The 27,898-nt window shown below is 43.2% G+C and overlaps 1 protein-coding gene across 3 annotated transcripts in view; it reads left to right on the top strand.

Annotated features, from left to right (window-relative positions):
- The window catches only part of LOC147107691 (E3 ubiquitin-protein ligase DZIP3-like), a 184,962-nt gene extending 179,528 nt beyond the window's left edge, over positions 1-5,434 (top strand). Inside the window, exons 25-26 of one of the 3 annotated variants that reach the window (XM_086006917.1) lie at positions 1,681-1,777; positions 2,375-5,434. In XM_086006917.1, coding sequence (XP_085863043.1) covers positions 1,681-1,776 — 96 coding nt within the window. In that variant the 3' untranslated portion in view covers position 1,777; positions 2,375-5,434. Of the gene's footprint in view, positions 1-1,680 lie in introns of all 3 variants that reach the window. The other 2 variants (XM_086006916.1, XM_086006915.1) reach the window with 2 other exon arrangements.
- Positions 5,435-27,898: the final 22,464 nt, after the last annotated feature.

Here is a 27,898-nt window from a genome sequence, read left to right as displayed (position 1 = left end):
GTCACATTTCAATGTGTCAAGTTATTGTGAAAAAAAAGATAAAAGCCGTCATTTCATGCTGTTTTTCCTGACCTGCTGCCAGGATATTTGCAAGCACTTTCCAGGCTGCAAATTTCCCTAGACAAGCAGCAATTAAACTCTAATTGACCTTAGACTGTGTTTAAAGTAATTACACTTTTTGCCTTTAAAAGGACAAGCCAACGTAAACAGAGCTCTGCCCTCGCAGCATAATAATACACGTGCATTACATAGTAACACTTCTGTTGCCATTATAAAACAGCCGCAGGAACTCAACCAGAGTGTGTGTGTGTGTCCCCGCGCCTGTGTAAATGAAGATGTTCATGTTATATCCGTAACTTTCGATTTCCTCAGAAAACGTCTCAAATTTCTGAATGTAACCATCGGCCTTCATACTCTAACTGGCAGTGTTAACTTGGCCTCAATGCATTAATCTTTATTGCTGAATAAGTTACACCTATCTGAATCCCATGCCTGAGAGAGAGAGAGAGAGAAAACAATGCTTGACTGCTTAAAAAATATAACAAAAGGACTACAGTAAAAGAACAGCCAAACAGAAATTCCCGTGTGGAAAGCTATATACCCGGTTTCATAGTGGGCGTAATACAAAAGTGTCTTCTTCTATGACAAATGTGCGATATTTCAGGCATCTGCACATGCTCAGCCTTGTTGCACTGCAAAGTACTGCCATTGCAGCTTGCTACTTCAGCTCATGTTATTAAAAATGTTCATTTTATTTCCCAGGGCCATGCCCTGAATCACATGGCTCCACTCCTGGGCTGTTCCCATGAGTAATGCTGCGAGAGAACACCTCGTAAGAAAAATAAGATTGAAACAAACAATTACATGATTATAGCTTTCTTTGTGATTTTAAATTAGAAATTATTTTTAATACAATATAATTTTCCTGATGGTGTTGAAATCTGTTTTATGCAATGTTAATTGACCCTAGAAACCTTTTATAATGATCAGCACAACAATCTCAGGCAATTCAGAATTAGCAGGTCAATTTCTTTTGTGTGCACAGAACAAAGAAAGAAATACTTGCATTTCTATAGCGCCTTTCACGACCACCTGACATCCCAAAGCGCTTTACAGCCAATGAAGTGCTTTTTGAAGTATAGTCACTGTTGTAATGTAGGAAACGCAGCAGCCAACTTGCGCACAGCAAAGAACAGATGAAAATGCTGACTCATAGTAAATAAATGAATATTGTTATATTGGCATAATACTGTTGGGGATGACAAGTACTTAAATTAAAACTGGAGACAATGCAGGAACAATTGTAACATATTGGGGAAAAATGGAAAACAATATATAGCATTTTTATGTATTTGGAAGCTTTATGGTAAGAATTCCATATAAAGAGTTCTAATGACTGTTTTTCAAGCAGTCAAAACGAGGTGCTGGCAGCCCACTTTTCTATAACAAGATAATTCATCCACAATGCAGAATAATTAAAGAAATCATCCCATTATAACTCATCGAGATGCACTACCTAAACAAGTACAGTGACAGACATCAAAGAGTATGTTCCTTTCATTTGTTTTAAATGACATATCTTTCTCTATCATCTAGCAAGGTAACTGTAATATAGATATTTTCTGCCTTGCCTACTAACATTATTCTCTAGCATCTGAAATACTATGTTTTTCTTTCCAGTGTATTGATTACTGGCTGAAGGAACAAAGCACATGTCCTATTTGCAGGATTCTTGTACTAAAGCCAGAGGACTACCCACAGCTGTCAAAAAAATAAGGTTCTCTCCTTAAGTAATATTAGATAAATTGGACATTCAAGCAAGAATATATTTATTGGATTATTAAAAATGTCTATATTTAAAATTAACAAACAGAATAATCATCTTCATTCAAATGCTGATTGTACAAAACCTCATGGTTTGAAATATTTTGGAGATCTCTGTTCACAATGTTCTCTTTGACTGTAATTAGCCCTTTATAACTTTAATATCCATTGAAGTTTTGATATGTACATATTTCTGATGTAATTTCTGCAGAAATCATTTTTATTCAGATTTTAATGCCCAGTGTTGTGATGTTGGAATCAGGAGTGTAAAGAAACAGCATTTACTCCCTGGTGAAACGTAATAAATGTAGAAAATAGAAAAGCACATAATAGAACTTTATTTTTTTTAAATAAAACATCAATCTCCTTTACTCTGCAGCCTCACGGTATATGATCATATATACTGTCCCTGCCTGATGTCCAAACAGGGAACACAGGCTAGTATTCAGGAGCCAGATTTTTTTTTTCTTCCTCCGTGTAACGTGGGATCTTCTGACCTGTCTGGCTCAATTGCTCCCGGAAGCAACTGAGAATGTAATTTTTTATACAGGAGACAGAAATACACTTGCTTAGTTGAAGAGTGAAAGAAGAACAAGAAAGCAATCAACTCATGCCTACAAACGAGAAAGGGCGAGAAAGTTCAATCAAAACAATTGAGAGGAAACAATCAGACCGAAGCAGTCAGAAGTGCAATGTAGGAGAAGTTGTGAAAACTTTCGATGGCTTTCAGAAAAACCCTACAATATTAAACTTGGTGTATAATTTGACTTTGTTTTCTTTACTGTACTTCTGGAAGAAAGAATATTAAGAAAAATTGTGCTCATTGTACGCTTGTGAACATTACAATAGTTGTGGATGTCCCCTTTTTATTAAGAAAGCCAAAAGCACAGAATGAGAATATGTGGTTAAACACATCATAGCTACTGCATTTACCCTCCTAGCACAGATCCTGCACTTGGTTGTTTATTCAGTGTGAGAGAGCTATTTATCACCTGAAATATTCAGTGATTCTGATACAGGTTTGGTTATATCTCATCTAGTTTGCAATTAATTTTTTTGAGCAAAAATATAATTATTTATTTATTTTTAAATATAATAATACTTGTAGTTATTTAGTGTTCTATCATACTGAAACATCTCAAAGTCTTGCACACACAATAAATTACTTTTAAAGTGCAGTAGCTGTTGTTATGTGAGCTAATGTGGTAACTGATCTGTACCAGCAACATCCCACAAACAGCCCTGAGATCAGTGGCCAGTTAATGTGATTTTTTTGTGATATTGGTTGAGGGGAGAATTGTTGGCTAGCATACCCTTGAATGTTTAAAGGCTTCAACATTACCAACTGTAACAGTAGAATTGAGTTTATAATATAATTAAAGCTGATGAGGAAACTAGGGTACAAAATTCTACTTCTGAGCTGATCTATTTTAATCCGATTGACTTAACAATAAATACCTTAGCTTGACCCCCAAGCTGACAAAATCGTCTGACTAGTTGGTGCTATGACATCATTAGCTGGGAACAAACTACTAGGAAGAGCCTGATTCAGACCACAAAGACCCTGCAACATGTTCTTTTTAATACACATATAATAATAATGTGCAATTAACATCAATGACCTCGATTTTGTGAAATGATGTTAAGAATATTTCCTCATTTATAAAATGGATACCTGACTTTGCTGATTTTACCGAAAACCACATTCCCATTCACTACTCCCTCAACCAAGGAGCACCTCAAATTCCACCTTTTCAACACATTGCAATTTGATCAGTGCGTAAGATTGGATTGAGAGAGAAAAGAGACAGAAAGAAAAAGTGTTTTAAAAATTTCATGAAACATTTTTTAAAATCTCCAACAATTAAAACCTGAAGGAATGAGACTCCACACTTGTAATAGTTAATTTTCAGTGCCAGAGAGGTTGACTGGTAGTAATTAACAGTTGTCACATTGTTAAAATGGTACTATGACTTGACTTCGTATCTACTGTGCAAGTACAGCAACTTCGCGTCGCTCAATGCATTTGAATGGGGAGCCAGATAACGCAATGCCGTTCTCACAAAGCTAATGGCGGAGCAGCGCATCTCCAACAGAACCTTTCTGATTTCCGGGTTTAATCACACATATGCCCTTCCTTGAAGTTGCTGTGGCATGTGCACATAAATAACAACGAATGCTATTAACCTCACCATTACTTTGACAGAAAATTTTGGGCCGATATGTTCATCTAGTCTTATCTAGCAAACTGGCATCAATGGGTTTCCCTGAGATCACTTGATCCTAACTCGAGAACACTATGCTAGAAATTAGTGTTATCAGCACAGTATTAGCAGATGAACGCAAAATACATTTGTAGGGATGATCACCTCCATTACAATATCCGTCAGTGAAATGCCATACAGATATATTAAACATTCATCCACTAATGTCACCAAAGGTAATGTTTTGGCTACTGGTTACTATGTAGAGTGGGTAAGCTTTTTTTTAGTAAAGTAGAACAGCATTGGGATAATACAAATTAATTTGCTACATTTTATTGTATATTTCATCTGCTACTGATTTGATCAATCCCAGAGCTGTAGCCTATACTGAACATACTTCATTACAAGTAGTAGACAACAGCTACAAAGTGCAGACATGTGGGTAGTAGGATTTGCTCACAGCCAGTTGCCATAGACACTTAAATGGACAAGATTTATTTTGCTGCAGAACATCTGCCTTCGCAATCTGCTGACAGATCATATAACAAATTTTCTTGTGAAATTTGTCAGTTAAAACAGTTTTAAAAGGTTATCAAAAAGCATAATCTAATTTTATTTGTACCTTAGATCATCCTAACAGTGTTAACTGCATGCAATCGTTCTAAATTTGTAGGGGGTAGGGTGGGTGGGGGGAGCGGAGCAGATGGTTACCATAGTGATCTCTGCCTGAGAGCTGATAATGTATCAAGAACAGCAAGTTCCTAACCAACCATGTGCAATCTTGTGCTGCAGCACATTAAGGAAGTGGTTCAGTTCAATTAAATTGAGCTTAATTGTTTCCCTGTATCCCAGTACTCCCAAGTTGGTTATTTTATTAGTACCAAATGGTAGTAATGCTGACACATGGTGATCCATGGTAAAGGAAGGTGAGTTTTATCTAGTTAGTTTTATCTAGATGCTTGACAGTTTTTTTCCACTACGAACCAAGAAAGGATAACCAGGTTTACACTTTTTTTATGATGAGTGAAAATTCTTAACGTAGTTTCCCAGATGATTGCTATAAATATATATGTTGTGGCGGTACCACTGGTTGTCCCTTACATTGAGATACATAATTCCCTTTAACTTACCTTACTGTATGTATCTATTACTATACTCAGGCTTCTCTCCTATAGTCTGTGTGATGACGTCAGAGCTTGGAACCTTCCAACAGTAGAGCTCGGAACCTGCTAGCAGTTGAGCTCGGAACCTGCTAGCAGTTGAGCTCGGAAACTTCTAGTCAGTCCTCGTGGCGTCCCCGCTGGGGAAAGACCTACACCACGGTGCTCCTACAGTCAGCCATCTTACCTGCTACCTTACCTGTTGTATTTAACCTGTTCCTGTAAATAAACAACTTATTTATAGTTCGTCGAAGTCAAACTCGATTATTTAGTGGCGATGCACACGAATCGCTACATTGGTGACCCAACGACGTGAGTACGGGAGCTCATCAATTCCAACACTACAATTGGTGAACCCATATCCGTGAACGATTTTCATGGTAGCAACGCGCGCCTGAACCTCGTCTTCCCACAAGACGACCGACGAACAACCACGGAACAGCAACCGCCTAACACCGATTCCTCCAAAGGCGACCCCGTCTTTGCGAACGTATTCGCAAGGTAAGCGCAGTCTGGAGCAGATCCCGTTTGACACGGACAAAACTCAACCAGACCCCGTTTTTTTTTGTGAGCAATTTTCACAAAAGAAGCACGCCATGGAAGCACCAGCCGTTTTGCTGTCGCTACCGCAATCCAGGGAGCGGCAGTCTCCCTCGTGCTTTATAAAGGTAGAAGCCCCGTTCGACGAGAACATCGATGCGGCGCCGACCATGCACTTGCTTACAGTCCCCGTACTCGTCTTTCCTACCGCCACACGGATCGTCCACCTCTACGTCCAAAGCAACAGCAAGTATACACCTCTCCAAGCGCGGGGTACAGCATGTTCGGGCCCACAAAATCGGAGCGCGCCCTGCGGGGATACCACGAGGACTCACCCCCATGAAACATGAGGACGCACTCCTCGCACACGAGGACCCATCCCTCGCGAACCACGAGGACCTATCCCTCGTGAAAAATGAAGACTCCTTCCCCGTCACCGACGCACCAGCCCGTCACCCTGCTAGTTGTGTTACCTACTACAAGTTTCGGCGCGAACGAAAAGCGTTGCCGCCCTCACGGCTGTTTTCTCCTAAATCTACAACAACTACAAGTGTTGCCGCCCTCCAGGCAGAGTTTACCCCTCCCGAAAGCAACAACAACCTGACCGTTGCCGCCCTTTCTCCAGTTTTCCCTTTAACAAACGCAAACGTCTACTGAAGCTGCACACATAGAGGACGGGTCCAACGGGCACCCTGCGGCCGCAATCAGCCACGTGAAAGTTGCTGGCCTCACCGGTCAACGCAGCAACTCTTCACCCTCCATTGTGTTATCGTCGTAGTACTATGGCACGCACCGTTCCGTGCGTTCCAGCCTCCTGAAGGTTTCGCTCACCTGTTGGCGAGTTCACCGACCTCGCCTGTCAAGTCCTTCTGGATCGCTCGTTTGGCGTTCCTGCAGAGTTCGTCGGAACAAGGACTTGTTCCAACATCAACAGAGTCATCGCCCGCGTCCGCCCAACCTGCCCGTCACTCTGACAAGGCCTGCTGTTTCGCACGTCTCTACGGTCCTTCACCTGACGGATACGTTTTATTCGCCACGACGTGCGTAAGGATCCACTCACGAGCAGCATCTTCAGACCTCACCTACCAAGTCGAGACAGCAAGACCGCCGTGACCACCAGCTCATCAGACCATCTCATCCTTGGACTTTCGTTAAAGCGAATTCTGGGGGGGCCTATGTGGCGGTACCATTGGTTGTCCCTTACATTGAGATACATAATTCCCTTTAACTTACCTTACTGTATGTATCTATTACTATACTCAGGCTTCTCTCCTATAGTCTGTGTGATGACGTCAGAGCTTGGAACCTTCCAACAGTAGAGCTCGGAACCTGCTAGCAGTTGAGCTCGGAACCTGCTGGCAGTTGAGCTCGGAAACTTCTAGTCAGTCCTCGTGGCGTCCCCGCTGGGGAAAGACTACACCACGGTGCTCCTACAGTCAGCCATCTTACCTACTACCTTACCTGTTGTATTTAACCTGTTCCTGTAAATAAACAGCTTATTTATAGTTCGTCGAAGTCAAACTCGATTATTTAGTGGCGATGCACACGAATCGCTACAATGTATTAAAAAAGAGCATGTAACAGGTTTGTCAGTTATTTCAGGTTTGTCAGTTTGTTTCTTTCCTACCAACAATGTCATAAAAATACAAGTTTTAACAAAATGTAATTGATAAAAATAAAATCTATTATGGAACATGAGTTATATAATCTGTGGAGATATCAGTTCATATCTCACTACTGATTTTGGAAACATCAGAAGGGGGCAGCATAAGCACTTGGTGGGGAAGCTGCTGTTTTTACTCCTTTGTAACAGGTTAACACTGACAATGTGGGGATGAATATAACATAGTCATACGGCACAGTAAGAGGCCTTTCGGCCTATCGAGTCCGTGCCGGCTCTCTCTAGAGCAATCCAGCTAGTCCCATTCCCCCGCTCTATCCCCGTAGCCCTGCAAGTTTATTTCCCTCAAGTGCCTATCCAGTCTCCCCTTGAAAATATTGACTGTCTCCTCTTCCACCACTTCCGTCGGCAGCGAATTCGGGGTCCTCGCCACTCGCTACGTAAAAAAAGTTTTTCCTCACATGCCCCTGTATCTCTTGCCCAAAACCTTAAATCTGTGCCCCCTAGTTCTTGTACCATTAACTAGTGGGAACAGCCTTTCCCCGTCTAGCCTATCCAAACCCGTCACAATCTTGTAAACCTCTATCAAATCACTCCTTTGCTCTAATGAAAACATCCAGCTTCTCCAACCTGTCCTTGTAGCTAAGATCCCCCATCCCCGGAACCATTCTGGTAAATCTCTGCATCCACTCAAGGGCCTTCACATCCTTCCTAAAGTGTGGTGACCAGAACTGGATGCAGTACTCCAGTTGTGGCCTAACCAGCGCTTTATAAAGGTTCAGCATAACTTCTCTACTTTTGTACTCAATACCTCTATTTATGAAGCCCAAGATCCCATATGCTTTGTTAACCACACTCTCAATATGTCCCGCCACCTTCAGGGACCTCTGTCCCTGCACACTCTTTAAAACTGTGCCATTAAGTGTATATTGCCTCTCCCTGTTCCTTCTGCCAAAATGCATCATCTCACACTTCTCTGTATTAAATTCCATCTGCCACTTGTCTGCCCATTCTGCTAGCCTTTCTATATCCTGTTGCAGTCGATTGGTATCATCCTCACTGTTTGCCACACCCCCAAGTTTAGTGTCATCGGCAAATTTAGAAATTCTACACTGTATTCCAATATCCAGGTCATTTATATATATAAAAAAAACAGTGGCCTCAGCACTGACCCATGGGGAACACCACTGTCTACCATCCTCCAGTCTGAAAAACAGCCATTTACCACAACTCGCTGTTTCCTGTCCTTGAGCCAATTCCTTATCCAAGCTGCCACTGACCCACCTATTGCATGAACCTCAATTTTGTTAACCAGCCTTCTATGTGGTTCTCTGATTGCAGAGGTCAAATCAAAAGCTATCTAGTCAGATAAGCAGGTTATTATTTATTCTACCTGATTAGATCATTCAGTTCAAAACATCCAGTTGATTTCTCCAATGTTTGATTTCTTGATGTATTACGGAACATAGCTTTTGTAAAGTTAGGTGACTCGTAGCAGTCTCCAATGTTCTTTGTTGGAGATGATATATATTCAATTACAGGGTTAGAAAATATAATCTAGTGACCCGTTGAGGACTTTAGGGTGAATTGAGGACACGGTCTGACAGGGATTCCCTTGGGGTTGCCACCTGTCTGGTATTGGACCAAAAAGTCTGATTTTTGAGTAGACTGGAAATTCCTGTAATTGTAAACCAGACACCACAAGTCTAATTTCTATACTGTAACGTATTTTTTCCACCACTTTGGAAGTAGGGTGGAAATTGCAGAGGCTCTGGCCACAATCTTCCAATCGTCTTTAGATAAGGGAGTGGTGCCTAGAGGACTGGAGGATTGTAAATATTACACCCCTGTTCAAAAAAGGTGAGAGGGATAAACCTGACAACTACAAGCCAGTCAGCCTGATGGCAGTCATGGGGAAACTTTTAAAGACCAGAATCCAGATCAAAATTAATTGCCATTTAGAGGTTAATAAATGAAAGCCAGCACGGATTTGTTAAAGGCAAATTATGTTTGACTAACTTAATTGAGTTCTTTGATGAAGTAACATAGAGGATTGATGAGGGTAGTGTGGTTGATGTTGTGTATATGAACTTTCAAAAGGCAGTTAGTTGATAAAGTACCACATAAATAACTTGTTAGCAAAGTTGAAGCCCATGGGAGTAAAGGACAGTGGCAGCACGGATGTGAAATTGGCTAAGGGTTAAAAGGCAGAGATGTTTTTTTTCAGACTGGAGGGAAGTATACAGCGGTGTCACCCAGGGGTCGGTATTCGGACCACTGCTCTTTTTGATGGACTGGACTTGGGTATACTGGGCATAATTTCAAAGTTTGCAGATGATAGGAAACTTGGTAATGTAGTAAACAATGGGGAGGATAGTAACAGACTTCAGGAGAACACAGACAGATTGGTGAAATGGGCAGCCACAGAAAAGTGTGAAGTCATTTATTTTGGTAGCAAAAATAACGAGAGGCAACATGAACAAAAAGGTACAATTTTAAAGGGGGTGCAAAAACTGAGGGACCTGGGGCAATGTTTCTTTTAAGGTGCGCAGCTGGCTTGCCAGCTTTTTAATGCAAAAACCGTGCATGCTCGGTATTTTAAATGGCCAACGCTGCCCCTTAAAGCCAAGAAAAATTACGGGGACATTACTGGGGATGTATCTACACAAATCTTTGAAGGTGTTAAGATAAGTTAAGAAAGCTGTTAAAAAGACATGGGATCCTTGGATCCTGTACAGGGCATTTGTGAGACCACACCTTGAGTACTGCATACAGTTTTGGTCTCCTTATTTAAGGAATGACATACTTGCATTGGAGGCAGTTCAGAGACGATTCCCGAGATGAGGGGGTTGACTTATGAAGAAAGATTGAGCAGGCTGGGCCTATACTCACTGGAATTTAGAAGAATGAGAGGTGATCTTATTGAAACATGTAAGATACTGAGGGGGGCTCAACAAGGTAGATGCAGAGAGGATGTTTCCCCTCGTGGGGAAATCTAGAACTCAGGGACATCATTTCAGAATAAAGGGCTGCCCTTTTAGAACTGAGATGAGGAATTTCTTCTCTCAGGGTTGTAAATCTGTGGAATTCTCTGCCCCAGAGAGCCATGGAGGCTGGGTCATTAAATACATTTAAAGTGGAGATGGACAGATTTTTACAAGATAAGAGAGTGAAAGGTTATGGGGAGTGGGCAGGGAAGTGGCTTTGAGCCCAAGATCAGCCATGATCTTATTGAATGGCGGAGCAGGCTCGAGGGGCCAAGTGGCCTATCCCTGCTCCTATTTCTTATGTTCTTATATGTTTATAAATAGAAACATAGAATACAAAAGCAGGGAAGTTATGCTAAACCTTTATAAAACACTGGTTTGGCCCAAGCTGGAGTATTGTGGGGAATTCTGGGCACCGCACTTTAGGAAGGATGTCAAGGCCTTTGAGAGGGTGCAAAGGAGATTTACTAGAATGGTTCCAGGGATGCAGAACTTCAGTTATGTGGAGAGACTAGAGAAGCTGGGGTTGTTCTCCTTAGAGCAGAGAAGGTTAAGGGGAGATTTGATAGAGGTGTTCATAATCATAAAAGGTTTTAGAGTAAATAAGGAGTAACTGTTACCAGTGGCAGAAGGATCAGTAACCAGTGGACACAGATTTAAGATAATTGGAAAAAGAACCAGAGGTAACATGAGGAGAAAACAATTTACGCAACGAACAGTTATGAGTTGGAATGCACTGCCTGAAAGGGTGGAGGAAGCAGATTCAATAGTAACTTTCAAAAGTAAATTGGATAAATGCTTGAAGGGGAAAGAGCAGCGGAGTGAGATTAATTGGATAGCTCTTTCAAAGAGCCGGTGCAGGCACAATGGGCTGAATGGCCTTCTTCTGTGCTGTATCATTCTGTGATTCTATGATATTATGAGGAGCCATTAGTTACTTAAATTTTTAAGATGTTCAATTTTGCTTGTTTTCCTGCTTCCTCTCCTCATCGGATGAAAGCTCCTTGCTAAAGTACGGTTTCATGGATGCCAGCTGCCTCACCCAAGTGACCATTGTTCTTGTGTGAGCCTTGAGAGTCAAAGTTGGTAAGCTATTGCAGAGTTATCACAGCTGCACATGCAAACAGACTTTACCGTAGTGTTTACTTGAGGAGTGGTAACCCTAGATGATTTTCTCTTCCTTTCGCCCAGGGACACTGAGGCCAATTTTCCTTCACCCTAACTAAAATCGTGGTTGACTCTTAACTGCCCTCTGAAGTAGCCTAACGAGCCACTCAGTTATATCAAAAGCACTATCAGCTGTTCAAGGAGAAGGCCCATCACCACTTTGACAATGATACCCACATACTGAGTATGAACATAGGGGGGGAATAAATCAGCTAACTCAGCACAGACGAAGAATCAAACCTGGGACTTTCTAGTCAGCAAGCCTTTACTAACTGAGCCATCATGGAACTTTTTTGATAAATTTTCATTAGCAACAAAGAAAATAACTCAGACCCTAATCCCACCCTTATTAATCTTGCCTTCTATTCATCTTTGGATTTGACAAAAGAGAATAATCTTAAAATCCCTCATGAAGCACTAATATGTGACAGATTGTCAGTTAAACATGCCTTCTCTATCTATGAGTAGAGTAATGAAGTACTCTCCTGTTTGAGCCCAGTAGCTAGAAAAAGACAGAAAACAGCCAGCGGCATAAATAGTAGCTGAAACTTCTTTACATATTCCTCCACAACCTCAGGCCGCTCCGCTGCTACAACCTCCTCCACCCTTACTCCCCAGCTAGTACTCTCTGTTCCTCCAATTCTAGCGTCATGTGCATCTCATTCTCCCTTTTGCCAATTCAACCATCGTCTGAAATTTGCTCCCTAATACCCTGCACCTTGCTTTCTTTCTCCCTGCATTTAAAAATCTTCTCTAAAGCTCTTTGCTGCCATGCTTTCAGTCATCTCTCCTGACGTTCCCACTACTTTTTGGCATCTGTATCTCTTGAAGTACCTTGGGTCATTTTCTACATTAAAGGTGCTATATAACTTCAAGTTATCATCTACACTCACACAGAGAGAAGAGCCACTTTGGTGAGGTACTACAGAGCTGCCAGCACCCATAGAATCATAACCAGTCAGTCCTTGAGCGAAAGCAGAAAGGGGAATTTTAAAAAGCCATGTACATATCTTGGGTAATAAGCTAATGGTTCTCTAAGTGCTGCAACTCTAACACTTAAATGCTGGAGAATAAATGTTATATTTTAGAGAAATAACTTCACTAATTGAAACTTAAGTTTATTAACCCTAAACAGAGTGTACTTGTGTTTTCCTGCTTCACACCACCAGCAAAGGAAGGCTGCTGAGTTGACAGCACATCTTACTGTACAGCCTCAGCATAGGAGATGCCCACATCCGTCAGAAATCACTTTTCATGCACCTCCTTTTCTCCTCCCCCATGCACTGTGTCTCAATAGGCTATTAGTCACATGCAAATCTAAATATGACCTGAGCACACAAGATTCAGAAACTTCCTCACCAATGATAGAGGCTATCAATTTGCAAGTGTTTAAAATGTATGAGAAGCAATGTATGAAAACAGTTTTGTAATGAATCCAGCTTTACTTTGCAGGTCAAGACATGTGAAGAATTGATGTTTATTGATTATTTTGTGTATAATCTAAATGCTAAGAAGATGAGAGGCCAAGTGGGCAAGCATACTAAATACAAATTTGAACAAGAGTTGTTTAAAACATTGGGAAACAGTCAAATGTTATTCAGGTACAAATGAGTGCATTCCGATTTACCCTAATGAAATTTATTTAACCATGTATGACCTGGCAAGTTTTTTTATATATAAATATATGATAGCTATAGTTCTCCCCAAACTAAGATTATCCTTGCCACCAATGTTTGTATTTGCATGCAGAGCAAACATGCTGTCCAGTAATTGTAGATGCCTTAGTGAGGAAAAATGAGTCTGACCATATAACTATTCCAAATAAAGAATTTTTAGAGTCCTTAGCCTTTGAAACACAGAATAAGGATGATTTTTGAACCATATAAAAAATTCAGTAGCTTACAATGCTTGACACAGAACATTACTTTAAATGACCTTGAATTTCCTCAGGCCAGGCTAGGGTAGGACTATTGGCGCACAGTAATTAACTGAGGATTCTTTATGCCTAAAATCATTCAAAATATGTTTTTTAATAAATTATTGTTTTTTTTCCACAGGTTACCTTGTAGAGAAACATTTCTAATACTGTACACCAAATACAACATTTCTGTAATACAGTAATTTGCAAAAAAAATTGTGATTGAAGGCCATGCTTGACTACAGTCTCCTTATTGAAAAAAAAGGAAAGTTTCCAGGGACTTGAGCAAATAATCTAGGCTGATACTCCAGTGCAGTACTGAGCGAGTTCTGCACTGTTGGAGCTGCCGTCTTTCGGATGAGACATTAAACCGAGGCCTCTCTCAGGTAGACATAAAAGATCCCATGGCATTATTCGAAGAAGAGCAGGGGAGTTATCCCCGGTGTCCTGGCCAATGTGAAATAACACCTAAAACAGAATATCTAGTCATTTATTTAATTGCTGTTTGTGGGACCTTGCTGTGCGTAAATTGGCTGCCGCGTTTCCCACATTACAACAGTGACTACACTTCAAAAGTACTTCATTGGCTGTAAAGCGCTTTGGAACGTCCTGAGTTCATGAAAGGTGCTATATAAATGCAAGTTTTTATTTTCTTTTAATGTGGATAAATGTGAGATAATTCATTTTGAGTGGAAAAATAAGAAATGGAAGTATACACTCTAGAAAGACACTGAATGTGTGGAATAACAGAGAGGCCAAGGGTTTAAATACCTAATTCCCTGAAAGTTCACGATATGCATAAGGTGTTGTACAAGCTGAAAGCTTGGGGTATTTCTAGAGTTTAGCATTGTTGGGTTGATTTGTTTTGCCTACTCCAAAGAAGTGCGGTGAAAACCAAGGGTTTGGGGGTAGTGGGCTGCTCTGAAGGGAGTACTTTCCCATCTCCTGGTACAGCCTGTGCATTACCCATTCAGGTGGACAAGCATACCTGCATGCTGCTTTGCCCACATTACTGTGGGGCAAGCTGCCCCAGAGGGAAAGAATGAACCTTGCAAGTAGGAAGAATTGTACAAAGCTGAATGCCACAGGGGCCTCTGTGTTACAGGGACCTGAGAAAAATTACAGTACATATTCAATTTTTCAGTTGGAAATGAGTACTCGCTGTCTATTCAATAAAGATATGACTTCTTACCTCAGTCATTTGAAAACACAACAAATAATGAGATATTTCTTTGGCTGGCTATATTTTCACTTCTGTAACATCGCCCGCCTCTGCCCATTTTTATAAAATTTGTTTATGGGATGTAGGTGTCGCTGGCAAGGCCAGCATTTATTGCTCATCCCTAATTGCCCTTGAGAAGGTGGTGGTGAGCCACCTTCTTGAACCGCTGCAGTCCGTGTGGTGAAGGTACTCCCACAGTGCTGTTAGGTAGGGAGTTCCAGGATTTTGACCCAGCGACGATGAAGGAGCGGCGATATACTAAGTCAGGATGGTGTGTGACTTGGAGGGGAACTTGGAGGTGGTGGTGTTCCCATGCACCTGCTGCCCTTGTCCTTCTAGGTGGAAAAGCTTGTGGTTTGGGAGGTGCTGCTGAAGAAGCCTTGGCGAGTTGCTGCAGTGCATCTTGTAGATGGTACACACTGCAGCCACGGTACACCGGTGGTGGAGGGAGTGAATGTTTAAGGTGATGGGGTGCCAATCAAACGGGCTGCTTTGTCCTGGATGGTGTCGAGCTTCTTGAGTGTTGTTGGAGCTGCACTCATCCAGGCAAGTGGAGAGTATTTCATCACACTCCTGACTTGTACCTTGTAGATGGTAGAAAGGCTTTGGGGAGTCAGGAGGTGAGATACTCGCTGCAGTATACCTGGGCTCTGACCTGCTCTTGTTGCCACAGTATTTATGTGGTTGGTCCAGTTAAGTTTCTGGTCAATGCTGAACCCCAGGATGTTGATGGTGGGGGATTCGGTGATGGTAATTCCATTGAATGTCATGGGGCGGTGGTTAGACTCTCGCTTGTTGGAGATAGTCATTGCCTGGCATTTCTGTGGCGCGAATGTTACCTGCCACTTATCAGCCCAAGCCTGAATGTCGTCCAGGTCATGTTGCATGCGGGCATAGACTGCTTCATTATCTGAGGAGTTGTGAATGGCACTGAACACTGTGCAGTCATCAGCGAACATCCCCATTTCTGACCTTATGTTGGAGGGAAGGTCATTGATGAATCAGCCGAGTGGTCTTGGCAAAACCCAAACTGGGCATCGGTGAGCAGGTTATTGGTGAGTAAGTGCCACTTGATAGCATTGTCGATGACACCTTCCATCACTTTGCTGATGATTGAGAGTAGATTGATGGTGCGGTAATTGGTCGGATTGGATTTGCCCTGCTTTTTGTGGACAGGACATACCTGGGCAGTTTTCCACATTGTCGGATAGATGCCAGTGTTGTAGCTGTACTGGAACAGTTTGGCTAGAGGCACGGCTAGTTCTGGAGCACAAGTCTTCAGCACGATAGCCCGGATGTTGTCAGGGCCCATAGCCTTTGCTGTATCCAGTGCGCTGAGCCGTTTCTTGATATCACGTGGAGTGAATCGAATTGGCTGAAGACTGGCTTGTGTGATGGTGGGGACCTCAGGAGGAGGCCGATATGGATCATCCACTCAACACTTTTGGCTGAAGATGGTTGCAAACGCTTCAGCCTTGTCTTTTGCACTCACGTGCTGGGCTCCACCATCATTGAGGTTGGGGATATTCATGGAGCCTCCTCCTCCCGTTAGTTATTTAATGGTCCAACACCATTGACGACTGGATGTGGCAGGACTGCAGAGCTTTGAACTGATCCGTTGATTGTGGGATTGCTTAGCTCCGTCTATAGCATGCTGCTTCTGCTTTTTAGCATGCATGTAGTCCTGTGCTGCAGCTTCCCCAGGTTGGCACCTCATTTTTAGGTACACCTGGTGCTGCTCCTGGCATGCTCTTCTACACTCATTATTGAACCAGGGTTGGTCCCCTGGCTTGATGGTAATGGTAGAGTGAGGGATATGCCAGGCAGTGAGGTTACAGATTGTGGTGGAATACAATTCTGCTGCTGCTGATGATCCATAGCGCCTTATGGATGCCCAGTTTTGAGCTGCTACATCTGTTCTGAATCTATCCCATTTAGCACGGTGGTAGTGCCACACAACACGATGGAGGGTGTCCTCAGTGTGAAGATGGGACTTCCTCTCCACAATGACTGTGCGGTGGTCACTGCTACCAATACTAGTGAAATGTTAGTATCTCCACTTGTAACTCAAGAGCAATGTCCAGCCTCACTTATATTTAACCAATTTACTAAATGAAGAGAGGAAAGGGAAACAAGGATAAAAGCAAAAGATAGGAAGGAGAAAAACAAAAGTGGCAGTCAGAAAACAACGGTTTAAATCAAACATGGCCACAGTAAATAATAATTCTAATAGGTCTAAGAGCGTTAAAAAAACAAGCCTGAAGGCTTTGGCCTAGAAATTCATTAAGGCGCTGCCAGCTTTGCGCCCAGTTAATGCCTAAAGGGTGATTTTGCGCCAAAAATGAGTTTGCGCAGATATTCAGCGCAGTGGTATTGGCGGCGGTAGCCGTTAGCGCTGCGCCGGCACTGATGATGTCATCAGTGTGCGCAGTGCCCCGGTTCCGCCCCGAAACCGCGCCGATCCCCATATTTAGTTGCGGCCGCCTCCTCCGAAGCGGCCGCAAACAGCGACCAGAAAACGGTGCCGTCCTGCTGCCTTAGTGGGGCACTTTAAAGCGGAAGGTGCGGCCGGCCGCTTTTGCGGCGGCTGACTGCCCGCACCTCCTTCCCCAGCCTCCTCCACCCCCCCCCCCCCCGCGGCATTGCCGGCTGCTTTCCGCGAGCCCAGCACTTCTCCGTGGTGCCGGGCTCATTTGCCGGCACTATCCAGCGGCGATCTCCCCGTTGCAGGCAGCTCCCCCTTAAGAGAAGAAGGAGGCCTGCAGTACCGCAGCCTGCCGCTGCGCAGCGCCTGGCGCAGCGGCGCCAAGAGCGCTGATATTCAGTGTCAGCGCACCAAGCGGAGGCGGGCACACCCTGGTATAGCACCCGCTTCCAAATTGGGGCGCTAACAATGAATATCTGACGATCGCTATAGGCTTCCCGCCCAGCGCTAACTTTTGGGCGCTAGCCAGCTGGCAGGGCCATAGTGAATTTCTAGGCCTTTGTGTCTTAATGCGAGGAGCATTTGTAATAAGGTGGATGAATTGGCTGCGCAAATAAAAGTAAACAAATACGATTTGGTTGGGATTACGGAAACGTGGCTCAAGGAAGGCCAGGACTGGGAACTCAACATCCAGGGGTATTCGATATTCAGGAAAGATAGGCAAAAAGGAAAGGGAGGTGGGGTAGCATTACTGGTTAAAGAAGGGATTAACACAATTGTAATGAAGGATATTAGCTCTGATGAGGTGGAATCTGTATGGGTAGAATTGAGAAATACTAAGGGGGAAAAAACGTTAGTGGGAGTGGTTTATAGACCTCCAAACAGTAAGGCAGAGGTTGGGGATGGCATTAAAAGAGAAATTAAAGAAGCGTGCAATAAGGGCACAGCAGTCATCATGGGTAACTTTAATCTACATATAGATTGGGCCAACCAAATGAGTAACAATACTGTGGAGGAGGAATTCCTGGAGTGTTTACGGGATGGTTTCCTGGACCAATATGTCGAGGAACCAACCAGAGATCAGGCCATCTTAGACTGGGTATTATGTAACGAGAAAGGATTAATTAGCAATCTTGTTGTAAGAGGCCCTTGGGTCGGAGCGATCATAATATGATCGAATTCTTCATTAAGATGGAGAATGAAGTAGTTGACTCGGAGACTAGGGTCCTCAATTTAAATAAAGGAAACTATGATGGTCTGAGGAGTGAGTTGGGTAGGATTGATTGGGGAATGGCACTCAAAGGGTTGACGGTGGATAGGCAATGGCAAACATTCAAAGACCGAATGGATGAACTACAGAATTTGTTCATCCCAGTTTGGCATAAAAATGAAACAAAAAAGGTGACCCAACCGTGGCTAACAAGGGAAATTAGGGATAGCATAAGGTCCAAGGAGAGGACATATAAATTGGCCAGAAAAAGCAATAATCCTGAGGATTGGGAGCAGTTTAGGATTCAACAAAGGAGGACAAAGGGATTAATTAAGAAAGGGAAAATAGAATATGAGAGTAAGCTTGCAGAGAACATAAAAACTGACTGTAAAAGCTTTTATAGATATGTGAAGAGAAAAAGATTGGTGAAGTCAAGCGTAGGTCCCTTGCAGTCAGAATCGGGGGAATTTATAATGGGGAACAAAGAAATGGCAGACCAACTAAATACATATTTTGGTTCTGTCTTCACAAAGGAGGACACAAATAACCTCCCAGAGATGCCGGGGAACATAGGGTCTGATGAAAGGGTGGAACTGAAAGAAATCAGTATTTGTAGGGAAATGGTGTTAGGAAAATTGATGGGACTGAAGGCCGATAAATCCCCAGGGCCTGATAATCTATATCCCAGGGTACTTAAGGAAGTGGCCCTAGAAATAGTAGATGCATTGCTGGTCATCTTCCAGAACTCGATAGACTCTGGAACGGTACCCATGGATTGGCGGGTAGCTAATGTTACCCCACTATTCAAAAAAGGTGGTAGAGAAAAGGCGGGGAATTATAGACCGGTAAGCTTGACATTGGTAGTGGGGAAAATGCTAGAGTCCATTATAAAAGATGTAATAGCAGAGCACTTGGAAAGCAGTGACTGGATCAGACAAAGTCAACATGGATTTACAAAAGGTAAATCATGCTTGACTAATCTACTGGAATTTTTTGAGGATGTAACTGGTAAAATAGATAAGGGAGAACCAGTGGATGTGGTGTATTTGGACTTTCAGAAGGCTTTTGATAAGGTCCCGCATAAGAGATTAGCGTGCAAAATTAAGGCACATGGGATTGGGGGCAAGGTATTGACTTGGATAGAGAACTGGTTGGCAGACAGAAAGCAAAGAGTTGGAATAAACGGGTCATTTTCTGAGTGGCAGGCAGTGACTAGTGGGGTACCGCAAGGATCGGTCCTAGGACCCCAGCTGTTCACAATATATATTAATGATCTGGACGAGGGAATTGGATGTAATATCTCCAAATTTGCAGACGACACAAAGCTGGGGGGGAGGATATGCTGTGAGGAGGATGTCGTGAAACTCCAGCACGATTTGGACAGGTTGGGTGATTGGGCAGAAACATGGCAAATGCACTATAATGTGGATAAATGTGAGGTTATCCACTTTGGTGGCAAAAATAGGAAGGCAGATTATTATTTGAATGGTAATAGATTGGGAGAAGGGGAAGTGCAAAGAGATCTGGGTGTTCTTGTACACCAGTCGCTGAAGGTAAGCATGCAGGTGCAGCAGGCGGTTAAGAAGGCAAATGGTATGTTGGCCTTCGTAGCAAGAGGGTTCGAGTACAAGAACAAGGATGTCTTGCTGCAGTTGTACAGGGCCTTGGTGAGACCACACCTTGAGTATTGTGTGCAGTTTTGGTCGCCTTACCTGAGGAAGGACGTTCTTGCCATGGAAGGAGTGCAGCGAAGATTCACCAGGCTGATACCTGGGATGGCAGGAATGACGTATGAGGAGAGATTGTGTCGATTAGGCTTATACTCACTGGAGTTTAGAAGATTGAGAGGGGATCTCATCGAAACCTATAAAATTCTGTCAGGCCTGGACAGACTAGATGCAGGAAGGATGTTTCTGATGGCCGGGGAGTCCAGAACCAGGGGTCATAGTCTAAGGATAAGGGGTAAGCCATTTAGGACTGAAATGAGGAGGAATTTCTTCACCCAGAGAGTGGTGAACCTGTGGAATTCTCTGCCACAGAGTGCGGTGGAGGCCAGTTCATTAAGTATATTCAAGAAAGAGTTGGATATATTTCTTAAGGCTAAAGGGATCAAGGGATATGGGGAGAAGGCAGGGACCGGGTACTGAATTTGGATGATCAGCCATGATCTCATTAAATGGCGGAGCAGGCTCGAAGGGCCGAATGGCCTACTCCTGCTCCTATCTTCTATGTATCTATGTAAGACCATGAGGTAACTGGCTCTTTTAATGCAAAATAGGAAATTTATTGAAAATCACTTTGGTTGCTGTTACTATAATTAAAATTTAGAATTGCGAAGTTGAAAGATGAAATTAAAGACTTGCATTTATATAGCACCTTTCACGATCTCAGGGCGTCCTAAAGCGCTTTAGAGCCAATGAAGTAACTTTGAAGTGTAGTCACTGTTGTAATGCAGGGGAAACAGCATCCAATTTGTGTACAGCAAGGTCATAGAGTTATACAGCACAGAAAGAGGCCCTTCGGCCCATTGTGTCCGCGCCGGCCATCAAGCCCTATCTATTCTAATCCCATTTTCCAGCACTTGGTCCGTAGCCTTGTATGCTGTGGTGTTTCAAGTGCTCATCTAAATGCTTCTTGAATGTTGTGAGGGTTCCTGCCTCTACCACCCTTTCAGGCAGTGAGTTCCAGATTCCAACCACCCTCTGGGTAAAAAAGTTTTTCCTCAAATCCCCTCTAAACCTCCTGCCCCTTACCTTGAAACTATGCCCCCTGGCCCCTCTACTAAGGGGAAAAGTTCCTTTCTATCTATCCTATCCCCCTCATAATTTTGTACACCTCAGTCAGGTCCCCCCTCAGCCTTCTCTGCTCTTAAGGAAAACAACCCCAGCCTGTCCAGCCTCTCTTCATAGCTGAAACGCTCCAGCCCAGGTAATATCCTGGTTAATCTCCTCTGCACCCCCTCCAATGCAATCACATCCTTCCAATAGTGTGGCGACCAGAACTGCACAAAATATTCCAGCTGTGGCCTAACTAGCGTTTTGTACAGCTCCATCATAACCTCCCTGCTCTTATATTCTATGCCTTCTTAACCATCTTATCTATCTGTCCTGCTGCCTTCAGGGATCTATGTACACGCACACCAAGGTCCCTCTGATCCTCTGCCCTTCCTAGGGTCCTACCATTCATTGTGTATTCCCTTGCCTTGTTAGTCATCCCAAAATGCATCACCTCACACTTTTCAGGGTTAAATTCCATTTGCCACTGTTCTACCCATCTGACCAACCCAACTATATTGTCCTGTAGCCTGAGGCTTCCCTCCTCGATGTTTACCACTCCACCAATTTTTGTGTCGTATGCGAACTTACTGATCATACCTCCTACATTCATATCTAAATCATTAATGTACACTACAAACAGCAAGGGACCCAGCACTGATCCCTGCGGTACACCACTGGACACAGGCTTCCAGTCACAAAAATAACCTTCGACCATCACCCTCTGCCTCCTGCCACTAAGCCAATTTTGGATCCAATGTGCCAAATTGCCCTGGATCCCATGGGCTCTTACCTTCTTGACCAGTCTCCCATGCAGGACTTTGTCAAAAGTCTTACTGAAGTCTATGTAGACTACATCAACTGCAGTACCTTTATCCACACACCTAGTCACCCCCTCGAAAAATTCAATCAAATTGGTTAGACATGATCTCCCCCTGACAAAGCCATGCTGACTATCCTTGATTAATCCTTGCCTCTCCAAGTGGAGACTAATTCTGTCGCTCAGAATTTTTTCCAATAATTTCCCTACCACTGATGTTAGGCTCACTGGCCTGTAATTCCCTGGTTTATCCCTACTACCCATCTTGACTAATGGTACTACGCTAGCTGTCCTCCAGTCATCTGGCACCTCCCTGTGGCCAGAGAGGTTCTGAAAATTTGTCTCAGAGCCCCTGCAATCTCCTCCCTTGCCTTACACAGCAGCCTGGGATACATCTCGTCCAGGCCTGGGGATTTATCCACTTTTAAGCCCGCTAAAAGCGCTAGTACCTCCTCCTTCTCGATGCTAATTTGTTCAAGTATATCACAATCCCCAGCCTAATTTCTATGCATACATCGTCCTTCTCCATAGTGAACACAGATGCAAAATATTCATTTAAAACCTCACCTACATCTTCTGGCTCTACACACAGATTGCCACTTTGGTCCCTAATGGGCCCTACTCTTTCCCTGGTTATCCTCGTGCCCTTAATATACTTATAAAACAGCTTGGGATTTTCCTTTATTTTGCCCGCCGGTGTTTTTTCATGCCCCCTCTTCGCTCTCCTAATTTCTTTTTTAAGTACCCCCCCTGCACTTTCTATACTCCTCTAGGGCTTCCACTGTTTTTAGTCCTTTGTATCTGCCAAAAGCCTCCCTTTTTTTCCTAATCCATTCTTGTATATCACTTGACATCCAGGGTTCCCTGGGCTTGTTGGTCCCACCCTTGACCTTTATGGGAACATGTTGGCGCTGTACTCTCTATTTCCTTTCTGAATGACTCCCACTGCTCTGATGTGGATTTTCCTACAAGTAGCCGATCCCAGTCCACTTTGACCAGATTGTGCCTTATCATATTAAAATCGGCCTTCCCCCAATTTAGAACCTTTATTTCCGGTCCATCTTTGTCCTTTTCCATGACTACCTTAAATCTCACCGAATTATGGTCACTGTCACCAAAATGCTCTCCTACTGACACTTCTACCACTTGCCTGACTACGTTCCCTAGAATTAGGTCCAGTACTGCCCCCTCTCTTGTAGGACTTTCTACATGCTGGCTCAAAAAGCTCTCCTGGATGCACTTTAAGAATTCTGCACCCTCTAAGCCTTTCACACTCTGACTATCCCAGTTAATATTGGGGAAGTTGAAATCCCCTACTATTATTACCCTATTATTTCTACACTTCTCTGAGATTTGCCTACATATCTGTTCTTCTATCTCCCCCTGACTGTTTGGGGGCCTATAGTACACTCTCAGCAAAGTGCTTGCCCCCTTTTTGTTTTTAAGTTCTACCCATATGGCCTCATTAGAGGAACCTGCTAAGATATCATCCCTTCTTACTGCAGTAATTGACTCCTTGATTAATATTGCAACACCCCCTCCTCTTTTACACCCCCCTCTGTCTCGCCTGAAGATTCTATACCCCGGAATATTGAGTTGCCAGTCCTGCCCCTCCCTCAACCATGTCTCTGTGATAGCAACAATATCATACTTCCATGTGTTCATCAACATCTTCAATTCATCTGCCTTACTCGTAAGACTCCTTGCATTAAAATAAATGCCATCCAGCCTTGCCATACTCCCTTGTGCTACATATTTGCTCTGCCTTCCAGACTGACTTGTTTTTTCCTCTATATTTGGCTGTGCATCACCCCCTACTATAGCTCCACTCCGTATCCCATTCCCCTGTGTTAGTTTAAACCCCGCCCAACAGCACCAACAAACCTCTCCACAAGGATGCTGCTCCAGTTCCAGTTCAGGTGCAACCCGTCCGATTTGTACAGGTCCCACCTTCCCCAGAAACAGACCCAGTGACCCAGGAAACTAAAGCCCTCCCTTCTGCACCAACTCTTTAGCCACGCATTCATCTGCTCTATCCTCCTATTCCTATACTCACTAGCACGTGGTACCGGGAGTAATCCAGAGATTACAACCTTTGAGGTTCTGCTTTTTAATCTGCTACCTAGCTCCCTAAATTCTTGTTGCAGGACCTCATCCCTCTTTCTACCCATGTCGTTGGTACCAATGTGAACCACGACCTCTGACTGTTCGCTCTCCCTCTTCAGAATGCCCTGCAGCCGTTTAGTGACATCCTTGACCCTGGCACCAGGGAGGCAACAGACCATCCTGAAGTTACTTCTGCCGCCGCAGAAACGCCTGTCTGCACCCCTCACTATTGAGTCTCCTACCACTATTGCCCTTCCACTCTTACTCCTCCCCCCTTGTGCAGCTGAGCCACCCACAGAGCGGTGAACTTGGCTCTGGCTGCACCTCCCAGAGGAACCGTCACTTTCACCATTTTCCAACACAGAAAAATGTTTGTTGAGTGAGATACACTCTGGGGCTTTCCGGACTACCTGCCTGCCCCCTTCTTCTGACTGGTGGTCGTCTCCCATTCCCTCTCTGACTGCACTTTCTTAAGGTGCGGGGTGACCATGTCTAAAAACATGCTATCCACGTAACTCTCAGCCTCGCGGATACACCGCAGTGCCTCCAGCTGATGCTCGAGCTCCGAAAACCGGATCTCAAGTTGGCCAAACTGTTGGCACTTACTGCACATGTGGTCATCCTGACTGCAAGAAGCGTCTAGGAATTCCCACATACTGCAGGCCGTGCAACACACGGGACTGAGGTCCCCTGCCGTACTTTTAATTAAAAAACTCTTACCTCAAATTTAAACTCTCGGATTATCGCTCTCCCGAACTACCTTAACTATGAACTACCTTAAAAGAAATAAACTTAAAATTGAAGAAAAAAAAAGCACTCGCCCACTACTCACCAATCAGCGTCACTTTCTGTACCCTGACATCAGTCTCGAATTCTGCCGCCGCTCCCACTGCTCGACTGGGCCTGAAAATCACCGACCTTTATTTTCTCCCACAGCCGCTACTCCCTCGCAGGTCCGCCACTCCCACTGCTGCCGCTGCTCGACTGGGCCTGAAAATCACCGACCTTCATTTTCTCCCACAGCCGCTGCTCCCTCACAGGCCCGTCGCTCCCGCTGCTGCTGCTGCTCAACGTCATGGACAGATAAATCATCATTTAAAGCTCCCCTGTTTGACCAAGCCTTTGGGCATCCTTCCTAATCTCTCCTTCTTTGGCTCAGCGTACATTTCTCCCCGTGCCTCCTTGAAGCACTTTAGGATATTTTCTGTGTTAAAGGCACTATAAAAAAAATGTAAGCTGTTGTTGTTATGCTGAGTTAGATAAATCTGTTGTGCAAGTGTAAATTGTCCGACAATTTTTTGTAATATCATCACCCAGAAAATGAGTTTGAAGAATGAAGATGAGGGCCCTATTGTTATTTGTTGAGAACACCAAAAATATTTATCTGAATTCAGATAGATCTGTAAAAATAGTACATTATGTTGTATATTTCCTAACCAGTAGATTGCTCAGCAGATAACTGGCATCAAAAACTAACAGTAGAGTCCTGCAATTATACATTATTAAATAGAAATGTGCATTATCTCCTTAAAAAACTCAAATCGTTCCTTTGTCGGGGCTTAGAACTATACCTGTAAGACATACATACTATTTGCTTTCCTACTCAGCATCTGATGCAGTTTTGGTATTTTTTTCTTGGCAATTTTCTCCTATCTCCTGAAGGTGTTGACCTAGATCATAGAATAATAAGATGGTACAGCACAGAAGGAGGCTATTCAGTCCATCATGCCTGTGCTGGCTCTTTGAAAGAGCTATCCAATTAGTCGCACTCCCCTGCTCTTTCCCAATAGCCCTGCAAATTTTCCCTTTGCAAATATTTATCCAATTCTCTTTTGAAAGTTACTATTGAATCTGCTTCCACCACCCTTTCAGGCAGTGCATTCCAGATCATAACAGCTCACTGTGTAAAAAAAATGTCCTCATGTCACTAAAACAGATTATCTGGACATTATCACATTGCTGTTTGTGGGACCTTGCTGTGCGCAAATTGGCTGCTGCGTTTCCCACGTTACAACAGTGACTCCACTCCAAAAGTGCTTCATTGGCTGTAAAGCGCTTTGAGACGTCCGGTGGTCATGAAAGGCGCTATATAAATGCAAGTCTTTCTTTCTCTGGTGCTTTTGCCAATTATCTTAAATCTGTGGCCTCTGGTTACAGACCCTTCTGCTACTGAAAAAAGTTTCTCCTTATTTACTCTTCAAGATTTTGAATACCTCTATCAAATCTCCCATTAAACTCTGCTCTAAGAAGAACAGCCCCAGCTTCTCTCGTCTCTCCACATAACTGAAGTCCCGCATCCCTGGTACCAAACTAGTAAATCTCCGCTGCACCCACTCTAAGGACTTGACATCCTTCCTAAAGTGTGGTGCCCAGACTTGCCCACAATACTCTAGCTGGGGCTGAACCAGTGTTTTATAAAGGTTTAGCATAACTTCCTTGCTTTTGTTCTCTATGCCTCTATTTATAAAGCCATGGATCACTTAAGCCTTTTTAACAGCTTTCTCAACTTGTCCTGCCACTTCAAAGACTTGTGTGCGTACAGTCCTAGGTCTCCAAGTTCCTGCATCCTCTTTAAAGTTGTACCATTTAGTTTATATTGCCTCTCCTCTTCTTCCCAAAATGAATCACTTCACACTTCTCTACATTAAATTTAATCTGCCATGTATCTGCCCATTTCACCAGTCTGTGTCCTCCTGAAGTCTGTTACTTCTCCTCCTCACTATTTATTATATTTCTGAGTTTCCTGTCAACTGTAAACTTTGAAATTATGCCCTGTATATCCAAGTCCAGGTCATTAATATATATCAAAAAGAGCAGTGGTCCCAATAACAACACCCAAAGGCACCACTGCCTGAAAAACAACCGTTCACCACTACTCTCTCTATTCTATCCCTTAGCTAATTTTGTATCCATGTAGCCACTGTCCCTTTAATCCCATGGACTTCAATTTTGTTAATAGGTTTATTATGTGGTACTTTATCAAATGCCTTTTGAAAGCCCATATACACAACATCAATCACACTACCTTCATCAACCCTCTCTGTTCCTTCAACAAAGAACTCAATCAAGTTAGTTAAACACGATTTGCCTTTAACAATTCTGTCATTTAGTAATCCATACTTTTCCAAGTGCCAATTAATCTTGTCCCAGATTAGTGTCTCTTTAATGTTACCCGCTAATCTATCCTCATACACACTCTTTGCCCCTCTTATTTCCTTTTTCAGTTCTCCCCTGTACTTCTTGTATTCAGCTTGGTTCTTTACTGAATTATTAACCTGACATTTATCATAATCTTCCTTTTTCTGTTTCATTTTAAGCTCTATATTTTTAGTCATCTAGGACTCTCTAGCTTTGGATGCCCCTCCTTTCCCCCCTCGTGCGAATGTGTCGACTCTGTACCCAAACTATCTCCTCTTTGAAGGCCTCCCATTGCTTATTTACTATTTTACTTGTCAGTCTTTGATTCCAATCCACCAGTTGAATATTTTCACATTTGATGTTTCCTTATCTTTTCCATAACTACTCTAAAGCTAATGATATTGTGATCACTGTTTCCTAAATGCTCTCCCACTAAAAGATGCTCCACTTGCCCCACTTCATTCCCGAGAAATAGATCCACATTGCTTCCTTCCTCATTGAGCTGGAAACATGCTGATCAAGAAAGTTCTCTTGTATGCATTTCAGGAATTCTTCCCCCTCTTTGTCCTTTATACTATTATTTTCCCAGTCTATATTAGCATAATTGAAGTCCCCCATTATCACTACCCTAAAGTTCTTGCAAGTTTCTGCAATTTGCCTGCAAATTTGCTCCTCTGTCTCCTTACAGTATACACCCAGCAGCATAATAGCTCCTCTATTGTTCCTTAATTCTAACCAAATAAATTCTGTCTTTGAGTCCTCAAGTACATCATCCCTTTCCA

This window comes from Somniosus microcephalus, chromosome 14 (genome assembly GCF_052327205.1).
Source record: "Somniosus microcephalus isolate GS21.2 chromosome 14, FLI_Smic_1.0, whole genome shotgun sequence".
NCBI classification, from domain to species: domain Eukaryota; kingdom Metazoa; phylum Chordata; class Chondrichthyes; order Squaliformes; family Somniosidae; genus Somniosus; species Somniosus microcephalus.
This window is presented reverse-complemented; position numbering and strand designations above follow the sequence as displayed.